At 46.0% G+C, this 18923-nt stretch overlaps 1 protein-coding gene across 4 annotated transcripts in view; it reads left to right on the top strand.

Moving 5' to 3' along the window:
* The window catches only part of LOC120903129 (potassium voltage-gated channel protein Shaw-like), a 50892-nt gene extending 32388 nt beyond the window's left edge, over positions 1 to 18504 (top strand). For 3 of the 4 annotated variants that reach the window (XM_040312367.1, XM_040312365.1, XM_040312364.1), the window contains 8 exons: positions 213 to 392; positions 1519 to 1998; positions 5921 to 6217; positions 9781 to 9990; positions 15897 to 16065; positions 16243 to 16338; positions 16523 to 16630; positions 16800 to 18504. In XM_040312367.1, coding sequence (XP_040168301.1) covers positions 213 to 392; positions 1519 to 1998; positions 5921 to 6217; positions 9781 to 9990; positions 15897 to 16065; positions 16243 to 16338; positions 16523 to 16630; positions 16800 to 16918 — 1659 coding nt within the window. In that variant the 3' untranslated portion in view covers positions 16919 to 18504. The remainder of the gene's footprint in view (positions 1 to 212; positions 393 to 1518; positions 1999 to 5920; positions 6218 to 9780; positions 9991 to 15896; positions 16066 to 16242; positions 16339 to 16522; positions 16631 to 16799) is intronic. The other variant, XM_040312368.1, reaches the window with a different exon arrangement.
* The last annotated feature ends 419 nt before the right edge of the window (positions 18505 to 18923 follow it).

The following is an 18923-nucleotide window of genomic DNA, read 5'->3' as shown; positions in this document are numbered from 1 at the left end:
CTTTACCGATAGCAACAGCCAACTAGAGAGCACACCCACATACACGACCCAATTTGCATATTTCTTCCGCAACGCTTTCTTTCTTTTTTTTGCGGCAACGTACGGCCAACCGGAATGGTTATGCATTGGAATCGTTGAATTTGCTTCTTCGTTCACTTTTTCTTTCCTTTTTTCTTCTCTCTTCTGCAAAACCTTCCCTAAACAAAAAACAGAGCACTCTCGCGATACTGGACAAATTGGAGCTAGACGATGAGCAGCCGTCCGAGGAGGCGATCGCGCGGCTGTTCGGCTTCGAGGAGGCACTGCTGAACGGCGAGCTAACCTGCTGGCAGCGCACGAAACCGAAAATCTGGGCCCTGTTTGATGAACCGTCGAGCTCGACCGGTGCGAAGGTAGGTGCTGAGGAGATGGTGCTTTGATTTTCCTGCTTCATTTCAATACCGCGACGAGTGTGCGAAGAGAACCGCAGAAGAAGAAAATGCAACGTGTGCTTTCGGTCGGAAGCATCCGGCTTGACCGGAGACTTTATTTAGGCGCCTTAATTTATGCATGAAATAATTGAAGTACGCTACACCGCACTCTGCCGAGGTGAGGCTGATGCTGAGCGATGGTAAAGATTTGCGGTCGATAGGATCGCTATAGGAAAAGCTGTGTCACCGATAACATCGATTGCCAGGTGATTGGATGCATTTTCTCCCCCGTTTGAGTTGTGTGCGAGCAGCAGCAAGTGTTTCACGGAATGATGAATTCATAAGGCATCCATCCGACTGGCGGACAGTAGGGCAAGGTTGAGAAGCCGATAGCGACAGTACTACATAATTGATTCACCGGAAAGAGATTCATCGCGAGATGCGACATGCATCTGCTGCAGCTACGAGTTTCTAGAGCCGGTGAAGTATATGAAAAGCACAGTTGTCGGTAGATGATGGTACAAAAAAAGCAAGCGCTTCAAGCGGCTCTTTCGATAGAGTGGGATACAGGAGGAAGAGAATGAGGGAAAGAATAGCAAATGAAATGAACATTCCATTTTCTAACCGGTCCATTTGCATCACAACCATTTGCGTTAATAGAGCCAAATGATCAAAGGCTGGGAAAATGGGCGAGCATTCGTGGAGGAGTGAAATGAACGAGAAGTGCTTTTATATTGATACGGGAGGATGTGCAAAGGTAGCCACTTTAATTAATCAACCGTCTTTAAATTAGCTTAGGCCGTTTTATGCTTTTGCAGCAATTGATTGAGTGCTTTGGGAAACAATTGTAGAGCACCGTCGTCTCGTTAGCAAAACGCCAGAATGTATGCAAAATAATGTTGTAAGTGAAAAATGTATTAAACATTGCATAGTTTCAGGAGTGAAACTGATTCTTAATCTAGGAGAAAAAATGACATTGCATAGTTTAAGGCGCTTAACGAGAACTGTCTAAAAGTAAAATCCAACTTTCGTGTTGTCCTACAAACTTCTAGCCCACACATGTTAACTTTTGCCTCATGTCATTGCCATCCCTCACGCATTTGTACAGATTGTCGCTGGCATATCGGTGTTCTTCATCTGCATCTCTGTGATATCCTTCTGCCTCAAGACGCACCCGGGGCTGCGGGTGGAAATTCCGGCCATCCTGAACATCACGACCAACGGCAGTGCCAGCGTGCTGCCGGACGGACTGCCCACCACGCTGGACGAGCTGCTTGACCATGGCCGGCTGGACGAGCTGCTGCTTGACTATGGTGCGCCCACCGGTACCGGTACCGGCTCCACCAGCACCACCACGACTACCACCAGTGCCACCACCGAGAGCCATTCCGCATCACCGACCCGGCCGGAAACGACCACCCAGCGCACCGGACGCATCGTCTCGAGCGCCTACCGCATGAACTCGGGCAAGGGGGCGAGCATCGTGGAGAACTGGCAGGAAACGTACGGTCAGCCGCACGAAGCATTCTTCTACGTCGAGCTCGTCTGCAACGTGTGGTTCATCATCGAGCTGACCGTTCGGTTGGTGGTAAGTAATGGAGCGGCGGTGGAACAAGAATCGTTTCTTCGAAAAAAACAAAAAAAAAAACGCTGAAGCCAATGTGCTTGGGTGTCATTTTCGAATGCAAAGAAGGGAAAGCTTCACGCGAGCAAACAAACAAACAAAAAACCCTCGTAAACGGTCACTTCTTCCAGATCGTTACCGCCAAACCCAGCTGGTTTTTATGGATCCAATCGATCGTGTAATCACTTTTTTCGCGCACGCACGAAACTTGCTCCATTCGGGTGGAAAGGACCGAAAGTTTGGCGTCACTTTCACCATTCAAATGCAGATTGAATCGAGTTACGCACATCGTTCTTCCCACACACGCACACGCACCACAGAAGCACCATAAATGATGCCAATCGTATCGAAGCCCCATGTTACCAGCGTGGAGCGGTTGTCGTCCTGTGGAGACGACTGCACGAGATTAATGATAGGCTTCATCGTCGTCGTCCTCGAGCCGTCCTTTCACTGTGCAATGGTGAATGTCTTCGTTCGCCTTGTGATGGGGCACACAGTTGTGGGGCTTCTTTTGATACAGGATAAACATTGACATTCATCCTGCCACCCAGGATGCCACCCAGGACACACCGTCAAGATTGAGTCCGGTACCACCAGGCTTAGTTTGGTCGAGATTTCTCTGTTGGCAGACATGTTTTCCTTTCATTACTACTCGTTTTGTTTAGGCAACCGGGTTGGGGAAGCCCTTAGACCCTGCAACTGAAACTACTGCCCTGGGCAGTGTGTATGTGTGTGTGTAGGAGTGCTTCTGGTTGAGATATTCAAATGAGACACGGCAGTAGTGCTTTTAGCTTGAGGTGTGATGAACTTACATCTCATCAGGATTTGTTTGTTTTAAAGTAGTTTGTTCTAATGATAAGGAAACATTTGTGTACGCCACTGCGTTTAGGTAATCTTGTGCGTGTAGAAAAAAACAATCTGTAATGGTTCCGTTCTGTGTAAGCTCCTTTTGTAACGTTCTAATGAAGCAGCAAACGGAAAGAGGGCACTCGAAGCATCCTCATTCAATCATTATCGGTCGGTAAACCATCAATCAACTTTGAACTTTCATCCCGTGAGTGCCTTTTACAACCTCCTCTCCAAAAAAAAAAAAACCCTCAAAATGATGAAGGTTCTGAGTCAGCAAAACGCAACCCTCAAATAAAGGGGTTTGATTAATGAACAGTTGTCGATTGTAAAGTACCACCAAAACCGTCCCAAACGAACTGCTGTTAAGAAGCTGCGGTGCGAAATGAATGCATGATGGGAGATTAAAGTTCACACCAGGTTCACAAACTTGGTGGAACGTTAATCCTTGCAATAGAGTGGAGGTTCACAACAACCATTACACCATCATCCACTATTAGCATATGTCTTTCCAGCACGTGCGCAACACAGCACCAACACCACTCTCGGCCGCTCACTTGCTCCCTTATTTTATGTGCGGGATAAGGTTGTGGGTTAAAATGACACCAAATGACACCAAATGACACCTAACTATCGTGACGATACGGTTACGAGCGGGTGATGCTCTCCAAGGGTGCCAACTAGGTCGCAGGAAGCCGCTCGGGTCGGATCGAGTACCGTCATTTGAGCTTTCTTCGTCTCACTGTACCTTTGCCCGGTTTCCGGCATCGTTCCGGGGATCACAGGAAGGATGGGAATTAAATACACGTAATCGTCGTAACCCCTCGTAATCGTGACGATGGATCGGACTGACATTAACATCTGCTTACCGGGGATGTACGTCGTGTCCGGTCGTGCTCGTACAGCTCGGCTGGTACAGCTTAACGTTAAAGTTGTTCGTTTTGTCAACCGTTTCAGTTTGCCAGTGGTTGTCAAAATAATCATCAGATAGCTGGTAAAAGTTGTTTATCTGTAAATGAGTTTAGCTAAAAATCATAGTTTCGTGAAGTCAGAAGTTGACAACCCAGCCATTGTAATGATAAACCAGAAAATGATTATCCTTAGTAAAGTGAACTTCGGTGGAACATCTTCAGAAATGTCGAGCTATGTAGGCATCTTTAGGTCCTTTAAAACTACTTCTTCCAGCCATTTTTTTTCTCCGTTGACCTCACTACAAAACAACGTCAACTCTTACTCCAGCAGTGTGCCACGAGTACCCAGCCTCCAGGTCTCTTAGTGCACATTAATTTTATGCTATCCAGCTTCCCCATACACGGTGTGTAAGTCTCCCCGCTTGGAAGGCTGCAGCAAACAGAAAATGCTATAAATTTAAATAAATATCATTTACGCGTTTGCCTTGAGGTTAAAGTCGGCCTTGGTCGGTTTTCGGTGTCGAAGCAGAAGGACGCTTTCGGGGAGGGCCAGATATGTAGTTCGGCAGTCGGAATGCTGAAACACACTGAAGCTGGATGTTTGTGTGTGTGTGTGGGAAGGAGAGCAGCCGAGCAGGGTTTGGTGGTGGTATTTATGTCAGCTTATGAAATATCGACTTTGCGTTACGTACGACGGCCGAGGCAGCATTTCCTCGGGAATGTTGTCCTGTTTTGGGAGGAAGAGCCACAGCGGAATGTGTAACGTATGCTCGCACGTTTGTTATGCGTTTGGTTATGATGGTTTTTGTGTGTGTGTGTTGTGTTATGTGGCCTTGTCATCGATCTTGGTTAGTCGACGAGGGAAAACAAACCGAATGTGTGCTGTTGGAGCCAAAAGAAGGATTAATAAGCTAAACATGACATATTTTTCGCACATTTGAATGGATACACTGCACACACAACTAAAGTGACATGAGCAGTCAGCACTATAATGCAAACAAATTCCCTTTTTTTCGCAACAAGAAAAAAGGGATCAGCAGTTATCTTTGTCATAATTCAATCAACCGTACTGTAACACCTTCCACGCAAAAGATTGCTGGCCTCCCACGGTGACACTTTAAAGCTGTTTTAGTACATCAAACATTCATGACCATTCACAAACTTCTTGCCCATCCTCGAACAACGAAACGACCGACCTGGGTGGACGAACCGTTTACCCTTTTGCCCACTGTTTTGTGGTTTACGGTGAAATGGTGTTTGAATTCGAAATGATGCTAATTAAAATCGAATAAATTAAGCCCTGAGCCGGCGTCGTGTGTGCCCCCGATTATGGTGGTGAAGTATTTAGAGGTAAAAGGTGGGTAACGGTGGGTTGGCTTTGTCGTGCTCGATGATCGATGTAATGCAACTAATGCAAATTTAATTTTACAGTGCCATTTTAGCCATTTGTCGGAATGGAACGGAAGGAGTGTGCAGGGGAGCGTGGAGGAAATTTCAATTTGATAGCGGCTCATGATATGCGTGAGCTTGGTGGGTCTGTATCCATTTCATATCGCGATTTAATTTCAATCGTTATGAATGCATTTATTTTTATCATCGTGCTTGTGCTGAACGATGCGTAATTGACAGTGTTGATTAAAGCTTTTGTGGGGATTGTACTGTAAAATGCATACTTTCAGGCGCTTTCAATGCTGCTTACTACATGCTGCATACTTAAAACCCTGATATTATGTATTCTGCATTACAAACACCCCTTTTTAGTTTTACAGTCATGGTGCTTAATAGATTTTATTTTATTCAAAATGAATCAAAATTAATTTCAATGATTGATTTTTTCGATTTGAAACCAATCATGCTGGGGCAAAAACATAGCTTTTCTAGTTTTTCACCAACCGATTGTGCTGCAAAAAACCGTGCAGTCATACTGAACGAAGCACTTGTGTTCCTGTGCAATCAATGTGTCACTTGCCGTATGTTCCCGAACGCCCAACCCCATACGAGCTATAGCTATTTTCGTCCATAATGCCCACTTGAGCGTACATAATTGTGCTTGACACATGCAGCTTTGCCCTGTGCTGCAAACTCATTGACCCGCTCTCTTCCCTTCTGTGTCATCTCCCCACTTCCAGGTGGCCCCCAACATTTTCGAGTTCATCAAATCGCCCGTCAACATCATCGACCTGGCGGCCACCCTCAGCTTCTACACCGACGTCTGCCAGCGGATGGGCGAGCAGACGGGGCTGCTGGAAGCGTTCTCGATCGTGCGTATCCTGCGGCTGTTCAAGCTGACGCGCCACTCGCCCGGCCTGCGCATCCTGATCCACACGTTCAAGGCGTCCGCCCGGGAGCTAACGCTGCTGGTGTTCTTCCTCGTGCTCGGCATCGTCGTCTTTGCCAGCCTGGTGTACTACGCGGAAAAGCTGCAGGTAAGTGCTCACACACGGGTGTGTAGCGGGAGAAGCGGCAGAAGCACGCGTAAAACAATCCTCACAATGCCATTGAACGCAAGCACAAAGTGTGTCTCCCGGGAGTGTGCGATTGCGGGACTGTTTGCGTCAAGATGTTACCTTAAAAAGCCCCCTCCGCACCATCCACAGTTGAGCGATTCTGGGAAAATGGGACGACTGTGGATGATGTTTGGCTGCCTGCTTGTGCGCGCGTACGTTCCACCGGATACACGCGCTGCGATGTGTCTGGTTTTTGTGATTATGACCTGTTGTTATGGTTAGCCGGTGAGTGCGGTGTGGGGGAGAAGCATTCGCTTCGTAAGTTCCAATCATCACAGCTGGCTCGAATGTCGACTCGAACGCAGCGGCCTCTAGACGGAGCATAAAAATTTCCTCCCCTTTGCGCTGCCATGGCTCGCATTACAATATCCGGTTTCATAACTACGCTCGATGGCTTTATCTGCAGTGCCCGCAAGAGCCTTGACTCTGTGTCCGAATGGATTCGACGAGACGAACTCTTTCCCGGCCGGCTTTCCCTGCTCCGTGCGCCACCGCTTGAAGGTTATGCATGGAGGCAATAAACTGTAGAGTTCCATTCTGAACGCATCGACCCGTGGTGAAGCCGAGACCGTATTGCGCACGGGAAGCTGCGGGAAATAAAATAAAGCGAAACTAAAGCACAGACGGGTGAGAAAAAAATGGATCTTTTCTTTTGCCTTTTCCACACTGTGTTTATCCAGCGGGTAAAGCGTCCCTCGGAATGCTTCGGTGCGGAAGCATGCCTAATGAAGTGGTGCCTTGTCTGCTTGGAGAAATTCGCCAGAATCGATGCTGATGAACAGCTCAATAAGCAGTCTGGCAAACAATGGTGATGTTTGACAGTTTTCTTAAGTAATCTCAATTGCTTGCGACAATAAGTACGGAGCGCAGCGGCGGGTAGGTGAACAACCGTAAACAGCGCTGGTGTTAATGCTGAAACACTTCAAGGAATCGAACGACAGCATGGGAATCGATTGCTGGGAAAATCGGGCGCTCGGGTGAGGGTGCAAAGTTCAAATTAATTGCTGCTTGCCGTGTTGCTTAACTATAATAGATTAATTTAACGTTCACCGACCGCTTGGAAGAGCAAGGTGTTGCGTGGAGAGTCTTCAAATTCCTGTTTCAATTACACTAGAGAGGCTTTAAAAACCGGTGTAACTTCAGGCTTTTGAAACGCGTTGATGAAGCGTAAACGATTTTGCTAATTATTTACTGTTCAGGTTCGTGGCGTGAGCCAGTTTTTGGCAACGTGGCTCCCGGTTGGAAGGTCTAATCGACATTTAATACTGTATTTAATGATGATGATCGACCATAACATTGTTCCCAAAGTAGCACTAGACGTTTACATCATAAAATCGTTTATTGGCGAATGATTCTTTCGTTGAGGAAGCATAAAGAAAGGCATGAAAGTTGAGTCAATAAAAGAGAATATTTTAACTAAAGCATCATAGACATACTTAAGAGTTTTCATTCTCTTAATATTGACAAATTTAGGAACATTTCTTTTGGAATGCTATTGATCAATTTCACACTATAAAGTCAAATTTTGGTGTTTTCTTTGGAACAAAATATAGTACAGAAACTGCAATATCCAGCTTTTTCGAGGAATTTTTAATCCAAACAGCAAACTTGCAAGGATTCTGTGATGCCAAAGCGGATTTAGCCATTATATTTACGCCCCCATGAAATTTAAAAGCAGAAATAACAATTCATTCTACCAAAAAACCATTTAAGTGCTTCTATGCTGCCTCTCCACATAGAACGCCGTTAAACCGCCAGCCCACAAATCGCTCCAATTGTGCAGCATTATTGTTCTTCATCATCATCACCATCATCACCACGCTCATAATGCAGCAGAAATGTAATTTTCCATACGACCACATATTTCACGTTTATCTTTGGCTGGCTGGTTGAAAAACCTCACTACTCACAACTTTGCTCCACCGGACGCGAGAGATGCTTCATCTTGACGCTGGGAATGTGCTTTCGCGCTTTCCGCCCCAAAGTCGCAGACACACGAAACAAAGAGAGGCAGTACACACACACACACCATCAACGACCCGGTTAACGACCGGTTTTTTTGCACACAGCAACACAACACACTCCGCTAGCCCCGGGACCAATCGGATGCCGATATGAGATAAAGTTTTTGTTTTATGGTTTTGCTACCCCTTTCGCTGCGCGCTCCTTCCTTCCTAGCGTTTGCGTTTTAATGGCGTGCAAGTTGCGTAGGTTGACCATGGCGCGGTAGCACGTGTAGCGCCTGCTACGAACGGAACCGCTTTGTTGATGGAAAAACTATCTCCCCGGGTACCGGCAAGTACAATGGGTCGTTCGGCAACCCGTTACTATGGATGCGTGGGATTGATGTGCGTCGTGTGGGTGTGTAAGATGGAAAGACGGCACACACACACAAATAACCGGTGTACCGCTTTTGTTGTCGATGGCAGCCAGTTGATGTCGCTAATGAGAAGTGGCGTCCGTTCGCAGGTTGCCATGGTGCGTGAGTGAGCGAAAAATCGAGCGAAACACGACGAATACAAATGAGGTACGATGACGGTGGAGTTCCTTAAAATAATGATCTGTCCACACGGAGCACGGTGGTGGTGGTGAGAGTGAGCGCGCGTGAAAGAAAGATTTGCCCGCTCGGTTCGAGATTACGTTGATTAGGGTAAATTAATTTGAATTTTGTGTCAGCCGATTAAGTGAGCGGCAATCCGGGGGCCGGTGTGTTCACCACGGTACAAGGATCAAGCGGGTGGTTTTGGTTAAAATATCCTTCACAGTGCCCTTTGTGCGGAGCGCTCCAGCAAGAGTTCGTTTAAAAAGCGGAAAGCTCCACGTCGTTTGTGTTATTTTTTCTCCCCCCCCCCGCTTCTGCTGACCTTTTGTGAAAGCTCGTTAATCTGCCAGTTTGAAAGTTTTGCAGCTGGCACTCTGCATTTTTTTCTCCCTCATCCTTCTCAGCACGAAACGTTGTTCCAGCGAGCAGGTTCGATGTTTCAAGCCCTCGCCTCCCACCGGAAGCATAATTAAAGATTAAATCGTAAAGCCCGGCTAATGATACGGATGAGTAAAAATCATTTACGTCCATTACAGAGCGTGTGTATGGGTGCGTTTGGGAGTAATCGTTGACCGATCCCTTCATGCAAAAAAAAAAAAGGTACTTTACCATCGAGTGAGTGATTTGTTGTTTTTATCGGCGGGGTTTCAGTACGTGCCAAAAAGGATTATGCGTTCGGGGCCTTTGTTTTCGTACCCAAGGACGCAGGATTTAACGCCATGTTTAAGAGTTTAGTGTCACCACGCACCCCGTCTTATCCGATGCCCCCCACAGAAACAACAAAGGTCACCCCGGTTTGTTCTCGGAAACATTCGCGCATTACCATTCCGTCCCACCGTGTTTTATTTCATTTCCCATGTATTTATTCATTTTCACACCTTTTACTCATTATAAAGCCGCCTCTGCTTCTCTTTGCCCTTTCGTTTTTTTTTTCTTTCAGGACAACCCGGACAACCAGTTCAAAAGCATCCCGCTCGGGCTGTGGTGGGCGATCGTAACGATGACCACGGTCGGGTACGGCGACATGGCACCGAAAACGTACGTCGGCATGTTCGTCGGTGCGCTGTGCGCCCTGGCCGGTGTGCTGACGATCGCCCTGCCCGTGCCCGTTATTGTCAGCAATTTCTCCATGTTTTACTCGCACACACAGGTGAGTGTATGGGGATGATGGCAGTGGTGGTGGTTCGCCGATTTGATGGGAAATTTAATGAGCACCAGCTCCTCGGCCGTCGAGCCGAGCCTGTAAGATCGGGTTTTAATTATTCGCTTTAATTATGAATGTGGAATTGCCCGCTTTACGATCGTATTACCGAAAATGAAGATGGATTATAGTTGGGGTTTTCGTGGAATTATTTGAAGATTTTAATAATGACGTGAAGTAATCAATTCGAGGTAAAAAATACAGACGAAAATATTATTAGAAATTTCTAATAAGCTTCTAAAGCGATTTTTCAATTCTAAAATGATAAAATGATAAAATGAATTCAATTCTAAATACGATTAAATTCTTATGTTATTCTAATCAAATAGGAAAAAATACTTCAACCATCTCCAAAGTAAGATTTCATTCCACTCAATTGCCTATTACCATAAAAAAATGACATGCATGTCTCGTGTCTCGTGTCACGTGTCTCTCAACCTAAGCATCAAATTTACGTACAAAGGTCACTGGCTGGAAGAGCTCATCGCATATTTACATCGGCAAGGCGGAATCCTCCCATCCACCGTGCCAATCCTTATCGCTAGTGGGAAAATCTAAACATGTTCGTTCATCAATCACCCATAACGAACAACTTCTGATTCGAGTCATGGGTCGGGCGGTTATTTTTGGTTGCTTTCTGGCGTAAGCTCTTTTTTCTCTCTCTTTCTCTCTCTCTCTCATCTCCCATGGAAAGTGTTTGCCACGGCAAGGTAATGCCCGAACAAAACTCATCATCAAACGTAAAAGTTATGTTTTTGGCCCCCTTTCCCTTTCAGTGCGCGGAAAAGCTTGCGGGATGACACGAGCCCAATGCTTGTTAGGTACGATTTATGACCGAGTACAGCTTTACTGAACTTTTTACTCACAACGAAGCAGGAGCAGCAGCAGCAGGAGTAGAAAACAAAACCCTGAGTGTTACCCCACAACCACAAAACCCCGGGCGCAGGAAAATCCCAAGCCTTGTGGCGCAGGCTCTTCCGGCACCTTCCGGAACAGAAAAAGGGCTGTTGCTCCGGAACGAACTTCCTGTTGATCGGTGAAACGCATTTTATCCACCCGAAAAAAGCAATAAAGACATTCCAAAAGCCTCACCACCAAGGGCAGGAAGTGAACGATGAGCCCCGGTCGGTGTCGATGTTTCCAAACCGATAAAGTTGACACTCTGTTCAATGCTCTCTCTCCGTTGCGCACTTGAGCCACTGACCACCACCAGCACCACTGGGAGATGTGATGATTAACGGCTTTAATACTCCCGCCGTTGGGAATGCACGCGGTCATGCAGACGGCAGAGCAGGCAAATTTGTCAAACTATCAGGAGCGTCTGGGCCACCGTTGGCTGGCTTTCTGACTGCTGCTGCTACTGCTGCCACAAAACCATTCACTCAATGATCCATGTTTGGCATGCAGCAGGGCGCAAAGTGTAAGTAAATGGCCGCCGGGGGTCTGAAGAAATGGGAAAGTTTTTTTCTTGCGCAAGCAGTGTGCGAAAGAATTCTGCATAGTGATAACTTTACTTCACGATCTGCTGCCGGCGCAGGAACGCACGAAGCAGTGTAGTGCAGACTTTGATTCTTGTGCTTCCTAGAAGTTTGTGCGAGACTAGACTTTGTGGTACGGATTGCTCCGGCTGCTGCTGCTGCTGCCAGATGGACGGAGAGTGGCCCACTTGGGAGATAGTGAAAAAGCTGCGGCTCAGCGTAACTTTCACCGAGGCGGAAATATTATCTTGGGATAGCGGACGAACGGATGCGGAGTCTCAGTTCGCAGCAAAACTTTGGCGAGCCAAACTTTTATCCCCCGTGCCAGATGCGGTCGGGTGAGAAATCGCTTATAGATTCATCGCCATTGTCGTAGTCGGGGTGCGAGGCACGGGCTTGGTTTTACTGCTTTATTGTCTTACCGTTCGGTCGGAATGTCTTGGTTTGGTTTCCCCCTTTTTCTGGTCGGTCGTTTCTGCAGAAAATCATTACAGAAATACATCAAAATTATGCTTTTTCAATAACCCTGCCCTCCAGATGCTTCATCCATTCTAATGGCGCCATATTCATCATGCTCTAAACGGCGGATCACTAAGTTCGACCGGTTTGAGGCTAAGTTCCTCTACAAGCTAAGAGAGCAATATTGTCTTAATCTTGACCTTAATTTGTAGATTTATGTTCCACTCCCGTCGCGTCAGCTATGATTTATGTACCTGTCGCTGGATGGTTCTAAATTTCCCATCGTGAACTTGGACCGTCTGGGTCTGGGAAGTGTGGCAGCAGCCGTGAGTTATCGGCGCGTCCAATTTCTTTCGGTTGTGTGATAAATGATCCTCCTGCTGGACGTGCTAGGGGTTGGCAGAGGACTGTTCGTTGGTGGTGGGAGAACATTTCTCGCTCATTTGGAGGGCAGAAATTGGCCCAAATAAATGAATCATAAAGGTAACAGTCTGCATTGAAGGCAATTTAGGAGTTAGTTTTCGTTTGGATCTACTTGTTGGATCTTTACGAAGATGCAACGTAGAAAGAGTTATTAAAATAATGTTAATAATCGCTTGGTGTTTGGAGCTTTTCAATGTATTTATGCATGAAACTTTTCATGCATCCATAAATTGAATATCTCCTCTTCCCGTTAGATTGTACAATAAATTGCCATTCCAATTGAAAACACAAACTTCCCCAAAAACTACTCGCATTACCGCACCTCACATCTGCTAATGACAAACTCCAAAACCCACACAATTTCCAGCACAATGCAGCGTTAGTTGTTGCTTCTTTTTTCTCTCCTCAATTCACAGGGACAGTTTCGTTCTAATTAACTGCGCTTGACAGCTCGTTTACCCGGTCGAGAGATTGTTCCAATTTGCTTTCCATTCGATAAGGATTCAATGGATTCAGGGACACAAATGGATCCAGCTACAAAAAAAAAACCCGTTCAGCAAAGCCGAAACACTGAAAAAAGGGAATAGCAGGTCCTTCATCCTGTTTTTCGAACCATTCAACCCAACCCCGAAGTTGGCCGTGCTGGGGAAAGTTGATCAAACAAAACGCCCCGCCTGACAGTTGCACGCTGTTCGGAGCACTTTGAAAGACATTCAAGCATGATGCACGGCAGCCCACATGCTCAAGGTTATTTTAGCATAAAACCCGTCCCGCTGGCGGGGTCACGCTGGGCAACTAGTCCCTCTAGACTAGCGGCAGCCGACTCATTTAAAGCTTGAAGAGAAGCTGAAAGCCCTGAAAGCCACCTCACCCAAGACAGTGTCCTTTTCAAGTGTCACGAAAGAGAGAGAGAGAGAGAAGGTAGAGACAGAGCTGCTTGACTATTGACTACTAATGCCATCCCCGGGCGTTCTTGTGTCACTTCATTTGCTCGCTCATCAAGCGCTGCCGTGGGCTAATGTGCGCTCATTTACCTGTTGGCTTGTTTCACGATACAGCAGTGCAGCGTTTTGAAGCGTTTCTCGTGTGCGGTGGATGAAAAATGGCGACGAAGAGACACGTCAGCTTACGTCATTAGTCTGATCCGGCGCTCCCGTAGAGTGGCTTTGGCAAGTGGATGTGTCGAGCAGGGATTTAGGGCGAGGGCATAGAGCAGCCTCTCCACAGCCCAGACATACAGGGATACAGGCGGAGCAGTGTTCTATTTTTGTTTCTATAGGAAAAGCGGAACAAAAACGCCTCCACGACTCCTGATGTAACGACAAATGAAGCAGCAACGCGTGGCCCAGCTGGCGGCCGTTTCATACCCATGTGCTCCAGTTTGTGTGCACGAATTTATCGCTGCACGGATGATTTCCTGCTGAAAGGAAAAAGATTACCAAACTGCAGCCAAAACTGCCGCCCCAACACTGCCACTGTCACTCCTTTCCGGGCGCTCTGTTTCGGTCACCAGGTGCCACATTCGCATTTTTATGTTTGTGTGTGTATGTGTGTGCGCGCGTGTTTTTCTCCAAGCAGCTAAAAAGCAACCTTTCGCGCAAGTGACAGAGGCGCACTCTGGCGGCGCTTGTTCGATTTACATAATTTTCTCATTTAAATTTTTATCGACTCTGGCAGTATCTCAAATTGGGCTCCATGTCTTCCGCGCTCTACCCGGTGGGTTCCGAAGGTGGAAAGCAAAAATATAAAAAAAGGATTCACACCGCGCACATAATGTGCACCGTGTTCGCCTTTCGGGACAGCTTCGGAAAGGGCGAAAAAAGAAAGAAAAGAAAGAAAGATAAACATTGCGCAATCGGCGATGGGTTGTAGCTTAGCGGTAAATTTATCCTGTGTGTGTGTGTTTTTCGTTGCATATTTTCCTTTGTGTTCTTTTTTTTCTCCATTTACTAAAACAACGAACCGATCGCATTTAGTTTGTTGCGCTTAGTAAGCGATTGTGTAAATGCGATTTATTATGCTGTTGTGTAACGAGCTTTCTGAAGCTATCTTTGTCCTCGTTCGTTTGAAAGGTAGATCGGTTGTTTGGAGGGAAAGAAAAGCGCTTACGACTGACATAACTTTTCTCATCACACACACACACCCACTCTCTAGACGCGATACAATATTTATTGTTAATTTTGCATAATACGCTGTTGATTACTTTCACCGATTAGCCCGGGTCACCCCGCGTGGTGGGTGGAATATGAATGTGTAACCGATCCTTACAGCGGTGTGTCTCTCTGTGTGTGTGTGTTTTCTTTTTTCTCGGTCGGTCCAGTCTGAGGGCAAAAAGGGCGTCATTTATATGCAAAGCAATTTAAGCCCATCCCCTCGGCCAGACCTGAACAAACAATCGCACTGATTGGCGACATCGGAAAAGACAACACCGCGTTCGTCTTACCATGGGGTTCATGGAGGTGACGGGACGCTTGCTTAACTAACCACAAATAAAAACGCGTGCTACTGGGAAGGTTCAGACAGTAAAAAGCAAATCCAAAATCAATGTAAAAGGGATCATTGGAATAGGACGTTTGGCTCCGTGACAGTTTAACATTAATTATCATCAATTATTTCCGTTGTGTGAAATTGTTTCTTTAAATGTTAAAATTGCTGAACTATAGTCCAGTATAGTATAGACACCAATAGAAAAAGATAAAACAACGGACGTTGTTATCATCAGTTTCTTTTTAATTATCAAACATACTGCAGACGTTTCCCTTTTTTTCTTATCAAACAATTACCAGACACAAGGTGCTGAGGGGTAAAGCTGAACCCACCGAAACGCCTGAAAATTGAAAAAAAAACCAAAAGCTTCCCAAACCTTCCAACTAACTACTAACCACCACACACAACTGCCCGGGGGCTAGAAAAGGTGTTTTGTGCTGATCAGATAATTTACCCTTCAACGAAAAAGGGAGCACAAATTTACACATCGTACACGGTTCAGCCTCCCACACACACAGACAGGTTGCTTTCTCTACTTTCCATGCCCACGATTTTCCATGCAACAACCCCTCCGACAGTTCACACTTTGCCGCGAACTTGTTCCCTTTAGCCACAACACAAAAGCAAAACATTTCCTCCGCAGTGTACCGGCACAGTTTGGGGAAGCCGAGATGCAGAAGAAACCCCCGAAAAACAAACACAGTGTAAACAAAGACGTTGTTATCTGGTGATTATTTTCTGTCCATCTCCCTTCCTTTCGTCTGCTCCTCTTTCCGGCATATCCACACTAAAGCTACAACTTTCTGTGGCGATTATTTTCCACGAACCATCCTAGCAGGCCTTCCTCGCGCAGGAAGAAAAAAAGGGACACTTTGTTGCCCGCTTCCTTCGGTCAGCGTGCGGTGGTGTGTTTGTCCGCAAGTGAAATTCGGTGATCATTTGCTTTTTATTTCTTTTTGTTTTTTTTTTTTTCTTGCACTGCATTGTTGTCTTTCCGCTTTCTTGCAGGCCCGCTCGAAGCTGCCCAAGAAGCGTCGCCGTGTGCTGCCGGTCGAGCAGCCGCGCCGGAAGCGGGACATGGGAGTGGCCAACCGGCGGGTGAACGCGCTGAAACACCAACACACCCAACCGACCCATCCCGCCATCTTTAAGGACGCTTTCGGTGGGGCGAAAATCGGTAAGCTTTCGCTCGCGTCGAAGGAGCTTTTCCCTCTCTTTACTCGAGCTTCGTGAGCTTTGGAGCTTTCAAAGCTTTCGCCGTGCTTGAAGGGCGGGAAACAGTGATAGCTTTTTAGTAATGTTTTTGTAAAAATACATATTTGTAACAAATCTTTCCTCCGCCCCCCCTCTTTAGGTCACGTGAACGGTGTCAATGTGATAGGGCTCACCCTGCAAGGACCCTCCGTGCCGGGGCTGGCCGTGCTGAAGCCACCCGCCGTACTGCAGCAAGGTAAGGTGGCTAAGCTCCAAGCCAAGCCATACACAGCAACCGTTTTAAGCTTCATTTGCAAGCAAATTTCATGCTAATAATGCTGATAATAATCCATTCGTCTTCTGCCAACGACAAATTCCTGCTCCCTGCTTGAACGCTTTCCATTCACTGTCTCCTGCCACCCCCGTCTCCTTTTGCGTAGGTGATTTTATCAACGTCCCTCAGCTCAGCTCCCTGCAGCCCCGGCAGCCGACGACCGGAAATGTGGATTTATTGCTACCATTACAGCCGAAATTGCTTGTTCCGCTGGGTAAGAGTGGGCGGGCGGCCGATTCTTTCGCAAGATTTTCTCCGCCAGAATGAAATGCGTCTGTGTGCCATTAACTCAACTCCAAACCTTCGTTCTCTTTTTCTTTTCTTTTTGTCTGCTTTTCCTTCGTCGCCGTTCATCCGGCATGACATTCGGCGTTTGAGTGCAGCAGTCGAGCGAAGGGAATCCCGGCCGGAAGAAATGATCCCACTGGAACCGAAGGTGACCCTCCAGAGCGACCCGAACGGCGGTGCGTCCGGCAACAACACGCCCGGCGATGAACCTTGAGCCGGATTGAACCGCCCGCCGGTGGATAGTTTGCTTGCGTCCGAGCGAAGCGGATCGAAACTTTTGCCTCGGGAGGAGAAATTCCGGAAAGTCTCCAAAAAGAAGCAAATGCTTTGAAATTGAACATTGAAAGGATTTTGATTAGATTCGTAAAAGTTGTAAGCTATTAATCGAACAGGATAAGCTAGTAGGAGGAATGTAAAAAGATGGGTTGAAATACAATTAGAAAAAGGAAGGAAAGGGGGGAGCTTAAACGAATGTATTTACTACTCAAACGAAGGAAATAAGCAGGGATAAGAAATAAAACAAGCACATGAAATAAGTAAAAAATAAAACATAAAGAAACCGTTCGGAGTTTACAGTGCTGCATTGGTAAAAGTATAAATAAAATGAAAAACACTCGACGCAACACCATGACAGAGAAAGGTAACTTGAACGCTTAGTGGAAATGGTAGTGTCCGGGAAAATGTGACCGTAGAAGCAGCAGCATTTATTTTGAAAAAAGAAGTCGTTTTTGTCATACAAAAACGGTCCTCCCACGATTGTGGTAATGCTGGTGGACAAAAGCGTACGTCAGCGGCGTTCAGCAACATTAGGCTTGTGCCAAGCGCAGTATAAGTAAATTAGCTAGAACGATAGTTGTTTAATTGGATAACGTTGTTGTGCTCAAAGTTTTATACGATAGCGAATCATGATGATGCATTAAAAAAGGGGCAACACGCGCGCAAGAGGGACACGGAGTAGAATCAAAATGGAAACAGATTTCAAAAACCGAATGCTGGATGGCAGACAAAAAAGGGCGTGATAAGAAGAGGGGAAACAAATTCGTCGTAGGGCATCACAAAAGTTAAGCGAACACCTTCATGTATGTCTGAATGTTACGCCAACATTTAAGTGTACGAATTGGGAAGTAGTGGAAAAAAAAACAGAACATTAAAACTCTTACCGTCTGTGTCCAAATGTCCACTACTATTGATGGTCAGCCAAGCTTAGAGATAAATTGTAGAGTAAAACAACCAACCACTATGTTGTAATCACTGTATGGCAGTAGAAGCGGAAGCTATCGAATTGTACACAGGAAATCATGAACATTAACCCAAGCTTTAATCGCAAAAGAGAAACAAACCCCACGGTGGGAGGTGTGGTTAAAAAAACACACACACAATGACGTCGAGTTTAGGATGGTAAGTGCGTGTACTCTCGTATCTGTATTCCACTACTCTAATGTTCTGCTGGAAGTCACAAACTAATGTAATCTTTTGCAATCTAAGACAACCCGTCAATGCAACAATTATTGTGAACCACATTAAATCAATTTCCTGATCGGTTTCAAATCGACAAGCGGACGGAGCTAATTAGGAGCGAATGTTGTGAACGTTTGTATTGATATGGTTTAGTGCTTCATTCCTATTAACTGTCATTTCATTTGAGTAATGAAAAAGGGAAGATGAGATTAAACAAATTAAAACAAAAACGATACCAACACTAAAAAGCCAAATGCAACAGTAAGTGTCAAGAAATTCAAGCTGTTACGTTTAGTAAACGAATGAGACCAGAAATATATTTGTGCGTTTTTAAACGAATCATGGCCGTGTTATTGTATTTTGTTGCAATTAATAATTGACGTAAATTAGTTCAAAGAAATCCACAAAACACAATATTGTGACACTCTTCACAGCAGTGATTGCTGGCATCAGTCACTCTCTTTCGCTTGTTTTTTTCTCTTTCTTTGTTTCCAACACTCCCCTGCTATACATACCCAACAAACATACCCAAGAAAAGCACAAAGTGTTTGTGCAAAATAGCATCAGGAAGATATAAGACTTCATTGGAGATTCCTCTCCTACGTGGGCAGTGTTGCGCCGAGTGGACGACAGTCCACAGACAGTGGACAATTTTTACGGCAGCTCGTAAATTTTGCAAATAAGAAACCGACCCGGGGAAATTAATGACGGCTGTTTAGTGCTTCTGACGGTTAAACAAAGTAAATGGCGGCGTGCTCACG

The sequence above is a fragment of the Anopheles arabiensis genome, chromosome 3 (assembly GCF_016920715.1).
Source record: "Anopheles arabiensis isolate DONGOLA chromosome 3, AaraD3, whole genome shotgun sequence".
Classification (NCBI taxonomy): domain Eukaryota; kingdom Metazoa; phylum Arthropoda; class Insecta; order Diptera; family Culicidae; genus Anopheles; species Anopheles arabiensis.
The sequence above is the reverse complement of the archived record's forward strand: the minus strand, read 5'-3'. Positions and strand labels throughout refer to the sequence as shown.